Source organism: Meleagris gallopavo, chromosome 1 (genome assembly GCF_000146605.3).
Source record: "Meleagris gallopavo isolate NT-WF06-2002-E0010 breed Aviagen turkey brand Nicholas breeding stock chromosome 1, Turkey_5.1, whole genome shotgun sequence".
Lineage (NCBI taxonomy): Eukaryota > Metazoa > Chordata > Aves > Galliformes > Phasianidae > Meleagris > Meleagris gallopavo.
This window is the reverse complement of record NC_015011.2, coordinates 173354895-173370660: the sequence shown is the minus strand read 5'-3', so window position 1 is coordinate 173370660 and position 15766 is coordinate 173354895. Positions and strand designations below refer to the sequence as shown.

Sequence of the window (15766 nt, the reverse complement as noted above, 5' to 3'; positions counted from 1 at the left end):
AGTAGGTTTTATTAGTTTTGTAGAGAGAAAGAGGTATCCTTTTATTGTTAATATTAAAAATGGAACAGGATGAAGTAGTGTTCGATAAAAATGAAAAATTCTTCATGTATTTCTTCTGTAGGGACCAGAAAGAACAGAGAGCTATTGCAGAAACTAAATCTAGTTGTAATGATTATGTTTCTGATATAGTCAAACAAATAGCAGATACAATTCCAGAAATTGTACATTAGCCAACAAACAAACTTTGTAAAGGTTGTTGTGCTTATAGACTCGGTTTCAACAACCTGTGGCATTCAGGAGATACTAACATCTAGTCAGAAGTCTTTGAATTTTTTTAATCGTAATAAGGCATTTGAATTTGGAGCAACCCTGCTGAAAGCCTGATCCCAACTTCAGTTTTTCATTTTCCAAATTTTCACTGGCTAAGAAATATGTAGAACCATAAATGTCAATGATTGCCTGTCACAGAGTTGACTAGATCAATCTATGCCCATGACAGGGGGGCAGTAGGCCCGTGGGCCCCCTGGCCTCCAAAAATGAGAAGAAAAAGGGATAAGGGAGATGGGAGCTGGGCTCAACAAAAAAAATTAACAAAACAGAACAATGGCAACAATTGGAAAACTTATTATACTAACTATGATATCTGAATGCAAGATAACACAATATAATAAAATCTAATTGAAACTGAGACTAATAGATCAAATAAAATAGGAGAGAGAGAGTTTCCAAGTCCGAACAAACCTGAAAGCTTGGAATGGATAGGAAGCACTCTCACACACACCCCCTGCAAAACAGTAAAGCCAGCAACAAAGAGGAGGGGCCAGATCCCATGACTTCTGTGACATAATGGGACAGGTACTCGGAAATGGAACATTAACACTTTAACTTCCAGTGCACTACATGATGTAACAATGTGGAATACCGAAAACCAAAAATCACAAAATCATCGCATTGCCATGTCTGTATTTGTTGTATCTCAAATTGGACAGCTTTAAATATTGGGAAAAAGGTATGTTTGTTTGTTTGTTTGTTTACTGCAGCTTCACACAAGAGTAGCAAATCCCATCAACTGAATAGAACGAATTATAGTAGAAGTGAATAGATTCTTTAAATTTCAATCTCTGCTAAGTGTATATCCCAATCTAAACTCCCACAAGATCCAACTGTACCTATATCCAAGTTAAGACTTGAAAGCAATTCAAATAAATCCAAGATATTTTTGTGAAAAAGAATCAACATGTATTTTTACATGTTCTCTTATAATGTCCACCTATCTTTTAGGATATCTGAAGTAGTATAGCTCTCAACTCACAATCAAACAATAAGGACAGTTCTTTTTTTTCCCTAAGTATCCACTGCCATATTTAGAGAAATGTACCAGAAAACCATGGAATAAAAATCCTGTAAAATGACTGAGGAGTGTTTGGTCTAAAAAGAAAGTTGAATGAAGTCAAACACTAACTAATCTTGTTCTTCCCTTAGTATGATTGGAAATGACAAATTGGAGATTTCCCATAGCCTCTGTGGAAGCTACAGTGATAAACCGTTCCTCTCTAGGAAGCAAGTATGTAATTCAGTCAGAAGTGGTAGTACCATGAATACAGATTTCCTACCAAACTAGTTTTATAACTCAGTATTATAAGTAAAGGTCTGCAAGACTTTGGTAACTTTATTTTACCCAAACTACAATGTTATCGAAATCCCACATGTGGACAGATGTATCAATTACTGATCTCCAAGATTGCGGGTTCATGGTAGGAAAATCAAGAAGTGGTGGAATTTCTCAGTTCATCTAGTATTTGAAGTTGTTATTTTCTTTTACCTACAGAGTGAACATGTTCAGGAGTAAAGCATAGAGTTCTGAAGAAGCTCTAAAGAGAGCACTTACAATGATTTACTTGATCTCAATAAAATCTTGGCCTCCCTTGTGGATGAAACAGACAAATTCCATGTAAGAAACCATTTGTTAAAGATTCCCTGCAGAAAGTGAGCTATATCAAGCATATATGAACTTCACTGTGGTTATATTTTATTGCTCCTTAGATTATTAAATGTTTAAACTACCGGATCACAGAATCTATGTTCTTAATAGTGAAACAGTGCTAACAGAAATTTTACTAAATATTTCAGCCCTGTTCCAACAATCTCTTGGAAGAAAGTTAATGGTCATAATCCAAGTAAAGCCCGTCTGAGAAAATCCCAAGCTGTGCTTGAAATACCTAATGTGCAGCTAGAGGATGCAGGGATGTATGAATGTAAAGCTGAAAACTCACGTGGAAGGAATGTCTTCAGAGGACAGCTACAAGTGTACAGTAAGTGTAACTGCACACGATATTATCTAGCAATGCTTTGTCCAAGGATTTTACTATGTATGAAGGATGCTAAGGTTCAGTAGAAAATAAATAAAATTTTTCAGAAATAAAATCATTATTGAATTAAGATATATATCTTTGTTCCCCAGTAATGAATTGAAGTCTGAATTATGAATGAAATTGACTTCCTCAAAAACTAGCTTAAGATTTCATTTTTCCCGATTCTTATATGCTGTTTATTTTTTAAGAAGTTTTGTTATAATTTGAAAAGTCTATAACTTTTCACAGGGAAATCACAGATTGGAAGGGACATCTGGAGATTACTTAGTCCAAACTCCTGCTAAAGCTGGTTCCCTACAGTAGGTTGCACAAGAAGGTGTCCAGAGAAGGAGTCTCCACAATTGCTCTCAGCAGTCTGCTCCAGTGCTCTGTCACTCCCACAGTAAAGAAGTTATTTTGCATATTTGTGTAGAATTTCCTGTATTGCAGTTTGTCCCTGTTGCCCCTTATGCTGTCACTGGGAACCACTGAAAAGAGCCTTGCCCCATCCACTTGACAGTCTCCCAGTAGATACTTATGTAGGTGTTGATAAGACCTCCTCTCAGTCTTCTCTAGGCTGAACAGTCCCAGGTCCCAGTCCCACACCCCCTTTCAGCCTTTCCTCATAATGGAGATGCTTGCAGGCCTTAATAACCTCTGTGGCCCTCTACTTGATTCTCTAGAAGTTTTTTGTCTTTCTTAGAATCGTGGAATTGTAGAATCTTTTGAGTTGGAAGGGATGTTTAAAAGCAGTCCAGACCAACTCCTCTGCAATAAGCAGGAATGCCTACAGTTAGATCAGGTGCTCAGAGCCCTGTCCAGCCTGACTTTTAATGTCTCCAGGGATTGGGCACCCACCACAACTCTCTGGACAACCTGTGCCAGTGCCTCACCACACTCACAGTAAAAAATTTCTTCCTAACATCAAACCTAAATCTACCCTTTTTTAGTTGAAAGGCATACCCCCTTGTCCTAACAAACATTACAGAAATCTACTTCAAGTTATCTAAGTTATCTGTTTAACGGCTATATGAAACACATATTATTATATTTCTGTTATGTAAAGTCTACTACTATCTTTCAGATTATTTTATACATAATTCAAAACAATATATGAATCAAAGTTTTACCTATCTGCATTAGTAGGAAGCAGGTTCAGAGCAGATAACAGAGATCTTTCAAATGGAGGAGACTGACAGCAATCTTCAGCACAAAAAAAAACAAGAAATAAAAACTGTTAATAGTTTCCTAAAGTAACATTTCTCGGCCTTGAGATGAAGTACTCCCCAGTGAATCTCTCGCATCAGAGCATTCCTGAAAATAGTCTCTACAAACCCTGACATCTCATTCCAAAGGATGTAAGTTGGTTGATAAGAAAGATTTTAGACACAGAAAGTTTAGCCAGTTTACATATCTCTCAGCTGAGAGCTGTTGCATTGGAGTATGGGAGGTTTACTCAAATGAGTATTTGCTCATACACCTTTTGTTCATAACAACAGTCGGCATTAATAATTTTACTTAAAAGCTCATTATCACATCTTATTTCTCCAGGAAACAATGATTGTTTTTTATCTCAGAAATTCAGATGTAGACCATCATTCCTTACCAGAGAGTTCTTGTAAAATTTTAGGAATTTTACAAGAATTCTAGGACCAGTTATGCCATATTGTGGTCTCGCAATCTGCATGTCTCTGTAGGATCAGGCTGTCTGTTTGAATATTCACTTCATCAATTGCATCCAATCTGGGTAATCACAGAGTGTTTTGGAGACAGTCCACAGCACTACATCTGCCTGTCTGGTTGGATTTAGTAACAAAATACTGATTTTTTTTACCTGGAGCTGCAATACAGATATATCATGACTGCTTGACACAGCTGACACTTCAGATGTTCAGAAAGTGGTATTTCAGTTGCTGACAATTTAAGATTGATGTAGTCCCAGCACTTGGTGGAAATTCAGCTGTAGACATGACAAAGTCATTAAAAATATAATTTTGATTATGCAAGGCATCTTCATATACTTGACTGCAACCTATTTTTGAGAGATGTGGTTTTCCCCAGGTGATCCACTCATACTGTCATTTACATGAAATTTTGTTCAAGCTGAATATGATTAATAGATGAGAGCGCAAAAGATACAAATTGAGTGGAGAAATTGAACATTAACCTTCTGGAGTCATGGCTCCTCCATAACTTTTGACTACTTGCATGTTCCCAATGGCAACTGCTCCGTGCAGTCCCTGCTTTTTTCTCTCTGACCCTGCTGGGTTTGCTTATGTGCTAGGTACTCACTAGTATCAGCAGAGAGTTGTGATGTGAACCAGACCATGAGAACACTTTTCCTTGCTATTTTCCTTTCATCTCAATCAGTTCCCTGCTAATTATACAGAAACTGGTTAAAGAGAGAAAGATTGTACCTTCAGCTGAAAACAGTTGTCTTAGCTTTCTCACCTATTTTTGTTCTCCTTTAAACTTTCAGAAAATGAATTTCTTTCATTGCAGACTCCTATTCACACTTTACACACTTTAGGATACTGTCTGAAGTCATTTTTCTACATAAAATTTTCTCTTAAATACTCTTTCAGCCATTTTCTTTTTAATTATTTGAGAAAGTAGGCTGAATTTTTCTGCATCTTAACTTTTTCTTTTTCTTTTTTTCTTTTTTTTTTTTTAACAGAGGATGTAATAATTGGCCTTAAGCTTGCGGTTTTATCGCCAATGTGTTTTTATAAAATATTTTTACATTCTCAAATAAAAATATGGAGAAATGCAACATTAAATAAATCACAGGGTGGACAGTGATTTCAAAATTTTGTCAGCCCTGTAGAAAGTTATAGCACAGTACCCATGAAGGCCTCTGAATAATAAAATGCATCCTTCTACTATTACATTTACCCCACAAATTCTTCACTAAGCAGATAACAACTGTCAAGCATCCATTTTTTTCCCTAACCATTAATGTTGCATGTAGAAATAAATAAATAAATAAATTCCAAATCTGTTTAAATACACTTTAGAATTTATATTTTCTAATTCAAATTAACTGTAATTATGGAATGAAGTTTTTTTTTGCCTGCACATATATCAAAACAACGCTTAAATTTATTTTGTTTGAAAGAGAAAATTATCAGTCAGAGATCATAAATCCAGTTAAACATTTCACATTTTTCTCTTTTAATTTTTGACAATATTTAGGTACAAGTGTTAAGACTTGTTATGCAGAAAGGCTCTTGCTAATGAGCAAAGAGTGAACTCCGTTTTCTTGTGGCAAAGTAAGAATAACATAGAGAGGAGGAGAATCCAAAATGTATGCTATTTGTTTTAATTTTTAAACTTGGTTCCTCACATTTTAGTTCTGTTCCTGTTACATCTACCTATTGCTTTGCCATTTTATTCTGAATTCTCTTGCTTCACTTAAAGGAGAGAAATTCTGAGTCATTATCTTTGCTGATAGAAAGATTGACAATTCTGAATCCAAAGACTATTAAGACTGTTAAAAAAAGTAGAGTAAAAATATTCCATGTAGCAAAAAAAGATTATTGATACTAACAGATTGCACAATTACGTTTTTCCCATGCCATGACAGTAGAGGCCAGTGGGTGGGAATGGTGGTTTTCTGCCAGGAATACCTCAGCAACCAGGCATGGTGATGCAGTACTTAAGTGTAATCAGGTTCATTTTTTAATTCTTTATGGTCATTTTCATGGTGACAACATGAAACTCATGTTTTGGGTTGTATAGTAGAAGTTCCAGAAAAAGCAAAACAAGAAGAGAAATATAAAGAACATCAATTCAGTGACTCTTTGAAACTGAATAATTTTAAGGCACCACCAGCTAACTTGTACAATTTTTTAGGTACTCATTCATCTCTCATCTTTTCCAAATTCACCTTAGCTTACTCATTTTCGAAGTAAGGAAGTGCTTCCCAGCTTGCTTCCTTTGTGCATACTGAAACACTCCAAAACAGTAGCAGCTAAACACTGTAATTGAATTATGTTCTTGGGACAATTAGTAGGCAACAAGTCAGCAAGGACTCTCACAGACTGCTCCGAAGTACTACATGGGATCTTTTGATTAACATAAGAATCCAGTGATTCAGTGCAGAGGAGCATTTATGAAGCATACCTTGACAGTAATGAGAATAAAGAAGGTGGAAGCAGTTGGTTTTGGCCTTGGTGTGGAAGTGAGGCTGGGTTTTTTTTAATTTTTATTTGTTTTCCCACAATAAAAGAGGAATGAGAGATTCTTTTTATGACACATGTCCAGTTTCTGACAACTATCTGGTCAGAGACTTTTATGCAGACTGTTCTCTGCTTAGGAATGATAGACACCCCTTTCACTCTCTGTATAATACTTGCATGAGATGTAAGCTATGAGAAGTTTGTCATCTGTCATGCTTCCTCATACCTTTTCATATCTTTGATTGGTGACCTGTCAAGTGACAGCTAGATTTAAAGATTTATTTTTAAACTCGGTTCCTCACATTTAAACACATTATCAATTATCCAACAATTGAAGCAGAGAATCTGTCATGATAGAACCGAATTTCTACTTATTCAAAGTAGAAGAATTTTATATTCCTTCAAAAATGAAGGTAATTACCTATTTATTCTCTACCATTTAAAACATATATATCAAGTAACTTTAAGTTAATTAGTTTGATCTATTATCCTCTTTGTTATGAAAATTGATGCTGCTACATGAAAATCCACAACGTGTCTTTTAAGCAAATATATTTTTAATGAATACATAAACTCTTCACTGACTCATACAAAGTTTTCTAAATGGTACAATTCTACAAACAGATACTTAATTGATCAAAGAACTGAAGATTTGGATCTCTACAAAAATACTCCCTACTTAGTACGTGAAACCCAGATATTAATGATCACATGTATAGCTAACAACAGACTACCTTAAAAAAATAAAAATAAAATAAAATAAAATAAATTCAACATTGACTTGCTATGCAAATCCTGTTAGTAATGAATGTTGGAAATCTCATGTGGGTTTTGTTCTTAAAAGCATAAAAAACATTTTCTCTTTTGAAATACAAATTAACTCAAGAATCTCAGAGACTATCATGATTCATATCCTTACTAAAATTTAAATAGTTTAGATCTTGCAATGTTACTAAATATTGTATTATGATTACAAAAAAAAAATGTTCCTAAGTCCACTCATAATAAATGCATTCATATGTATTACTCTAATTCAATCCTTTGGAATTGATTAAATCAGGCAGACTTTCTATTCTTGGCTATGATACTGCTCACTGCTTGATGCCATTAAGGTATTTCCTTTAAAGTTAAGTAGTTTCATTTCATTATTTTCATATTTCCTCTTTCGTCTTTGGTTGTTTGTTTAATTATGTTTCTTTTTGAGGTGTAGACTTTGTAAAAAACATAATTCAAGTTCTTTAACTGCTTAGGTCTTAGCATATCTGCTAGACACTTATTATGTGGTATGCTTTATACATAGCATGGTATATTTTCCTTGCAGCCTACCCACAGTGGGTGGAAAAACTTAACGATACTGAATTAGATAGTGGGGAACAGCTACGATGGGAATGCAAAGCCACTGGAAAGCCAAGGCCCACGTATCGTTGGCTGAAAAATGGAGCTCCTCTCTGGCCACAGGTACATTAGATGTGGTGTCAACAGTATGCTGCGTGTTTCTCTTTTAGTATAGATAAGTTTAGTTAAAGTTCTGAAAAGTACATCAGAAATGAGTGTTTTCTCTATTAGTTTCTGAAGCGTAATTATAAAGACAAACTGTAAACATTTGTTTCCTCTGATTCAACTTAACATAGAATTGCAATCATTAGTAATTCTCTCTAGTTCGAAATATATGAGAAGTAAGAACTTCCGAACTATGCTTGTAACTACACTGCCACTGTCCTGTAATGTCTAAGTAGTCCCCAGTACATTTACTTATTTTCTTTTTTAGACAGTGATATTAATTGCAAAATTATGTTAGAGGGTAACAACTCAGAGAAGGATTGTCTTTGCTTAAGCTTATGCTACTGAATATCTCTCCCAATAATAGGTTATTTACTGCATAGCATATTTAATTTGTACTCATCAACACATTTGAAAGCTATGTAAGAGGATAAATATTGCTCTGTTAATTCTCTTCAGAATCACTATCAACACCATTAAAATGTGCCAAGAATGTAAACTCTTCAATACACTCACCTGATATATTTTAAGAGTCAATCTAGATAAAATACTTTTTTCTTTTTTAAAAGAACACTTAGGCCTTGGCCTGTCATTTGTTTTACTTTTTTTCTTTTTTTCTCAGTGAATAATCAGCACATCAGTGCCATTCACACCTTGGTTGTTTTCTTTTTGTTTCTGTTTCTTTTCTTGTTTGTTTCTTTTTTCTCTCCTACCACCTTTTCGTTTTAAAATCTCAAAATATTTAAAAACAGTTTTGTAAACTTGTTTCATTTACTTTTTTTTAAATTTAAAATAAAGCTGTTCAATCCTGGTAGAAAATGTCTTGATTTGTAAAAGTATTCACATAATTCACATAAGAATTTATGAATTTAAAGAATGTGATACTTTCTTCTCAGTGACTGTTGCTTCCATCTGTGAACATCAACTAATTATGCAAAGAATGAGATATAACATAAGTAGAATTTATTTTTAAAGATATGAGGCATTGATAATAACATTTTATGCTTCATTTTATACTTTTCTGCCTTTTAGAGTGAGCTATTAGTCCTGAAATTGATGTAATATAAGTATTTGTACTTTTTTGGCTTTCTAATTTTCTCAATCATCAGTTGCATTAGACTTTTAATTTCATTTAAAATTAAAGGTTTACAACCAAGGGAATACTTTTTCATAGTTTTTTCTGCAGTTTGACACACCTTTTTAATAATCTTTAACAAAGCCAACAAATGTAGTAATGAAACCTAGAGATGTTTTATAGTGGTTCAAATTATTCCTCATGTAGTTCCATGAAGTACATATACCCATAAATAGCTATTTGTGTCTTTCTCTTACATCTATGGTAATTATTTTCTATTACCTTTCAAACAAGAAATTTGCATCAAATTCTTCCACTCATTCAAACAATCTTTTATGTCTACTTTTGAGAAAAATAGTGACATGACTGAAATCAAACATTTGCTTAGATTTGAAGATCATCATATATGTTCCATTTACACACAACTGACTTCTCACTTCATTAAAGCTACCAGACTGCTGGTAGCAGATTTTGAACTGCTTTTAAAAATCATGTTATGTTGATTGATAGCACCAATCAAAGAAACAAATAGATAACAGCAAGCATAGGATATATTTCTTTTCAAATGTTCTTGGAGGTTTTCGTGACCTGCATCATCTCTTTTATTTTTGCCATCTCTTAGATAGCAAGAACAAAGCAAGTCCAAGGAAGTCTGTTGCTGAGTTCTATTTTAGTTTAGCAATGTCTTTTTTCCCTTGCCTTATTCTTTGTTATTTCATTACAGAGCAGAATTGAGATGGTTAACAGTGTACTGATGATCCGCACTGTGAACATCTCAGATGCTGGAATGTATCAGTGTTTAGCAGAAAATAAGTATGGCACCATCTATGCCAGTGCCGAGCTGAAGATTTTAGGTGAGTATTATCAAAAAAGAACAGACTGCTCCTTTTTTCCCGTTTATCCTGTTTAATAATTACATTTGTTCTTGGCATTTTATCATAAAGAACAGCTTCTGTCAGTTCAGACTTCGTAAAGCAGATAAAATTGGCTTCTTTTTTTCTCTTGTTACTTATGTGTGACTGAGCCCTTTATTGCCTGGGAGAGCACATATCCTTCCACTAATTGAGTTTTTTATTTTGTAAATTACAGCTTCAGTTACATTTTGCAAGTATCTAGATCTATGTCAATTAAAATACATGGAAAATAATTTTTAATTCCTCAAATACAAGTGCAAGTAAAGAAACAGGAATATTAGACATATTGCTGATTAAATTTGTATTATTTATATTACTTCTAACAGGGCCATTAATCAAAGGTGATTAAATATGATGCTATATTACAGATTTAAAAATTTCCTTTAAATTTACCAAGATTGATTGCATATTGGTAGCATTTCAGCTAGTATCCCACACTATAGCAAATACACTATGTAATGTTTCTCAGAAAATGAAGGAAAATTTTAATTTTTCGCAAGCTCAGAGGGAGTTATTGAAGAAAAACATGAAGCATGCCTTATCAACACTCCCTAGCTTTGTATAAATCAGGATGTGATAACATGCAATAGGATACTGAGACAAGCTTTTGAAAGACTCACTTTCTGTGAGCCAGTCAGTAGCTGCACTCTTTCTATCACTTTGCATGGCTCTTTGAGATTCAGTCAGGAAAGAGATCCTTGTTGCTTACAAAATTTTCTCATTCTTTTTTTTTATTATTATTTTTTTTTCCCTATACCTATTTTATCAAGTAGCTGTACACTTTCTTTGGTGTTCTGTAACACAGTACATCATTAGCATGTGTTGCTGCAGTAAAATTGACCTTCATTTTGTGACTACTGAAATTGCGCCCCTGTTAAATTTCAGCCATAATATTGAGTTAAAATAGCTGCTGTGATTAATTTTCTGGATTCTTAAAGGGGAAATTACAGAATAAATTGCCCATATACGTATCTCTTGTATGAAAATTATCAAAAATAATGGCAATAAATTGCTACATATGTGAGGCAATGAAGCATAAGATGTTCTTACATATGTAGTTGAGATAGTTGGGGAGGAGAGGAATTGTTGTCTCTGTTTTTCCAAAATGAGCTTAAAAAAATACAAACAAATTATTTCACAGATAATCACAGAATGATTCATGATGGAAAAGACCTTCAAGCTCATCAAGTCCAACCATCCCATTACTGAACCATGTCCCTTAGAACCACATCTATTCTTAAACATCTCCAGGAATAGAGAGTCCACCATCATCCTGGACAGACCATTCTAGTGCCTACAACTTTCCTTTCTTGTGAAATTTTTGTGACACATTTATTATCTTGACAGCATTATTATAATCAATGGGACTTCTTGAAAAAGGGTTTAAACATCTCCTGTAAAAAAAAAAAATTGGTTAAACATCTCCTGTAAGAAAACTCTCACTTTTCAATCCTCAGCACTTAGACAATAAATAAATGGAAAGCAATGCAATTACTCTAATAGTAGCATTATTTATAAGAATTAACTCTAGGGAGTTCATTTTAGATATCTATGGAATTGATATTTCTTTACTTTTTAACTCGTTACTTCTAACAAGCTATCTGTAAAATCCAAAAATTTTAGGAAAGGTGTATCTTAACAACTGTGGTATTCAATTTCTAAAGCTGTTGGATTTAAAAAACAGTTTTAATTTAGCATGTTAATGTGGATAACATCTCCTTAATTAATAACTTGATTAACTTACAGACATACCATCTAGTCTTGAATGTTACTTCAAACACCTTCCTCAATTCCATCTAATCGGTGGTACAGCCATTTCAAAACAAAAAATGAAAATTCTATGCTCCAAACCAAACTATTAGAATGTAATGAAATGGAAACCTATGATTATTTTCTGTAGAGTTAATGTGCTTCTTTCCAACAGCTTCAGCTCCCACTTTCCCATTAAATCAAATGAGGAAAACAATAATTATTACCAAGGGCCAAGAAGTTGTCATTGAGTGCAAGCCACAAGCCTCTCCAAAGCCAACTATCACTTGGAAGAAAGGAGACAAAGCTTTAAGGGAGAGTAAGAGGTCAGAAGCCTGTTCGGTAAACTAAATATTGTCTTTGCATGCTTGATTCTGTGGTTCTAAATGAAAATGCAGACAGTAACAAGTACGAGCATGCATAAGCATGTCTATGACTAGCGTCAAGAATGAGTATACATAACCACGTCTATGACCAGTGCAAAGAACAAGCGTGTGTAAGCATGGAAATGATGTAATTATTTTGTCAAGATTATGAGGCTGACGGTATTGACTCTATTGTTCCCACAGTATTGAAATGGAAACTTTTCAAATTGCTCAGTGATGAAGACAGATGAAAAGATTGTTTGGGGTTTTTGTTCCCTTTATTTCCCACTATTAATTTCAAAAATGCTTGTTACACTGTATCTACTATACATTTTGTGTTTGAGGATATTAAAAATATATACTGAGGATGTCAGAACAGCATAAAATATCAAATGTGCTTATTCATTTGAAATGCTTTTAGTAAGGCAGATTGACGGCTTGATCACATTGGAAGTATAAGAATAGCTTTAAAATGATTCAGAGATGAAAAATATGATTCCATTATAGGATTTAATTATACAAGGAATTTCTGTACTTGGCAGCATATCCGTCTAACAAAGTAGGCTTGATTAAATAGAGTCTGTCCATTTCTGTACATTAAACATAGCTTAAGTACCGCAGGTTAAATGCTGGCTGTAATTGCACTTTACATGATTGTATATCTGTACACTGGAATAGTTTTGCCAGCCTGCATGTGTTCTTTACATACACACAGTAATCTTCATTCAGGTAATGTATGTGAATGAGCCACTTACACTGACTTGTATGGCATTAGTCAAAAAGATAAAAGGCCTTTTTGTTTATTTGTACAATACTGATGACAGCAGTAGAGCGCATCTGTTGTTGTTAGCGACAAAAGTCATTTCATTCAGGTGAAGTTTATTTTTGTCTTATGCCAATTGCTTTCTTCTGAAAAGAAAAAACAGGTAATCTATTAAGCCATATTGGCTGTTTGGAGAAAAAGAGGGAAGCAACATTGTATAAAACATTTTATTAACAGATCTGTGTTGTATAACACATATTGACAAGGTATATTACAGCAATTTTTACAAAGAAGCCAACAACAAATATTCTGAGATGGATATTTCTTATGCTATTGATGCATAGTTTTCACTACATGAATACTCATTTTCCTCATCTCTGTAAAACTTACAGATTACCACATATAAATCATCTTTTTAGTCCAACACTGGTAAAGCAGATTGGTAATTACCCCATGTGTGTCCAAATATAGTCCAAGTCTGAAATTAAAATATCATAAAAATAAAATCTGGAGCTACATTTTTTGTATTTGTAGCTTCTGAATCTTGTTTATTTTGGTAGAAGCAAGAACACGAAAAGATAAAATAGGGAGATTAAAAGAGTTGATTGAACTCTTTGAAAGATTTGGTTTGTGATAAATTAATTTTAAACTATCCAGGAAATCTTTTATATCATTTAGAGCAATCAGCCTATACCTATTTTTTGTCTGTCAGACAGTATCTGTTTCAAGGGAACTCTGTTCAGCCTTTATATAAGGTATTCACTAAGCAATAACTGTGGAGTCTTTTTGAAGAGGAGATGAGGAAGGTTATCATAATTTTGAGAAAGAAAATAAAAGTCAGTGGATGCAGAATATGTGTTTCCATGTTTGAGGCACTCTAAGAAGGAACCTATTAGAAAGGAATTGTGTTAAACTTTGAATTTTTTTAAAAAAAGATGGAAAATCTGACATATTTTGATGAGTACATCTATGTATGCAAAAATCAGCTTTCCTCAGGTACGAGTAATACAAATTTCAACAAAAACCTTTAAGAATTGTCACATGGTGACATTACAGAAAAAGGTAAAACATAAAAGATTTAAAAACATCCAAACAAACAAAAACCCACAATCTAACATTCTGATTAAATAATAAGGAAAGACAAGAAGAAATCAGCCCAATATACTTTTGTCTTCTATAGCTTTTTCCTTTTCTACCAAATGTTTGTGCAAAACATTAAGTATGTTGTGTTTTTTTTTTATTAAGTCTATCTTCCTGGAAAGTGAATTTGCCTCAGTCAGAGACATCAGTGAAAAAAAAATAGTCCCAATACCTCTCTGTACAGAATGGGAAAATCCATTTAACTAGTGGGTCTGCTATAATCCCATTTCTTCCAGTCTGTGCTGCCTTCTCAAGTTCCTCCCATAGAATTAAAATCTGGTTGGAAAAAAGAAAATACCTCAGATGACATTTTATTTTGTAATTGAGCAGAAGACTGAGCTTGAGATCACATTGATCACAATGTCTGGTGATCCCTGCAGTAAGATCTTGGCTTTGGTTCAAGGAATTTAATGAAGTTTGAAACTCTGAAATGTTCCAGATTCATATAAAAGGCTAAAGCCTCTCACTCAGCAGGGCAACTGTGGAAAGAGTCATATGAGCACCATCTGTTGGCCTGTTTTTACCTATAAACAAATTATCCAACTCAGGGTCTTCATATTCACAATCTATTTGTGCAAGATTTGCTCTTCTTGGTGATCAGTCATCTACAATACATGTCGTTTAATGATAACTATCAGCATTCAAAACAAACTTTGTGTGAAACTCAAATCTCTTTCATATCACATTATCTTAATGAATCATTAATACATTCAAAGATACATTAATTCATTGTTTGTTTAAGCTGAGATGTGAAAATTAATATACTATTATTACACAGGAGTTTTGTAGTTTGGTAGACACACTTAAGCTGCATATTTTCATTGGTCATTGGACAACAATTAAATTTTTAAAATATCTTTCCTAACCACATTTCCCTAGTATTTGTTGTTTCATAGGTCTGATAGAAGGCTATGTGTCAGTTATGGCATTCTGTGATAATGTGTACTCTGGTTATTGATTTGAATGTTGATAATTTTTAATCCATACAAATTTTATAAAGATCTTCTGAATCCTTTAGATGATTAGAAGTTCTAGTTATATAGAAAAATGGATTGCGTTTGAATCCAAGTCTGAAAAATCAGGTTATTCTTTGATTTGTACTAAAATGTTTGGCTGGTACTTTGATTTAGATATTAAACAGGAAGAATTAGCCCTTGTGCGAGAGTATGGTGCAAAACAAACTTTTTTGTGACGTTTCTAAAACATTTCAGTCAGGCACTTTGTAATCAGTGATCAAACCCTTACTTAGTAGTTCAGTATAAGATTCTAGGCAAGCCCCAGATTCTCGCTATTTAAATCAAAGTGCCAGTTAGAAGCCTGTTAATAGCATAACCTTCTTTAAAATTATTTATAAAATTAAAAGAATTCAATAAAAATGGTATTCCATCAAATTACTTTGTGTAGATACTAAGCTTTATAATAGCAAAATAGACTGAAATCTGACATTGATTACATCAGTATAAATCGTGAATAATGCTAATAAAAATTATGATGAGATTCTGGAAAAAATTATTTAAAATAAATTCATTATATTCCTGGATTCAGACTTCTGTAAACTGCTGGTATTTGCATATTAATTCATTTCTGAAATGGTGTTTCATCACCTTCTTAGGTAATCTACATTTATTGTCTAGATTATCTTCCAATTGTCCCTTCCATCAGTGTGTATCAGCTGACCAAAATGTTGATCAGTTTGAAAGATTTGATCTATAACAAGTGTGGTCAGAT

At 33.5% G+C, this 15766-nt stretch overlaps 1 protein-coding gene across 1 annotated transcript in view; it reads left to right on the top strand.

The window, feature by feature from the left end:
- The window catches only part of LOC104909344 (contactin-5-like), a 19163-nt gene extending 3629 nt beyond the window's left edge, over positions 1 to 15534 (top strand). The window contains exons 2-5 of the mRNA XM_031552141.1: positions 2131 to 2312; positions 7854 to 7990; positions 9832 to 9961; positions 11946 to 15534. Of these exons, the coding sequence (XP_031408001.1) occupies positions 2131 to 2312; positions 7854 to 7990; positions 9832 to 9961; positions 11946 to 12121 (625 nt within the window). The 3' untranslated portion in view covers positions 12122 to 15534. The remainder of the gene's footprint in view (positions 1 to 2130; positions 2313 to 7853; positions 7991 to 9831; positions 9962 to 11945) is intronic.
- The last annotated feature ends 232 nt before the right edge of the window (positions 15535 to 15766 follow it).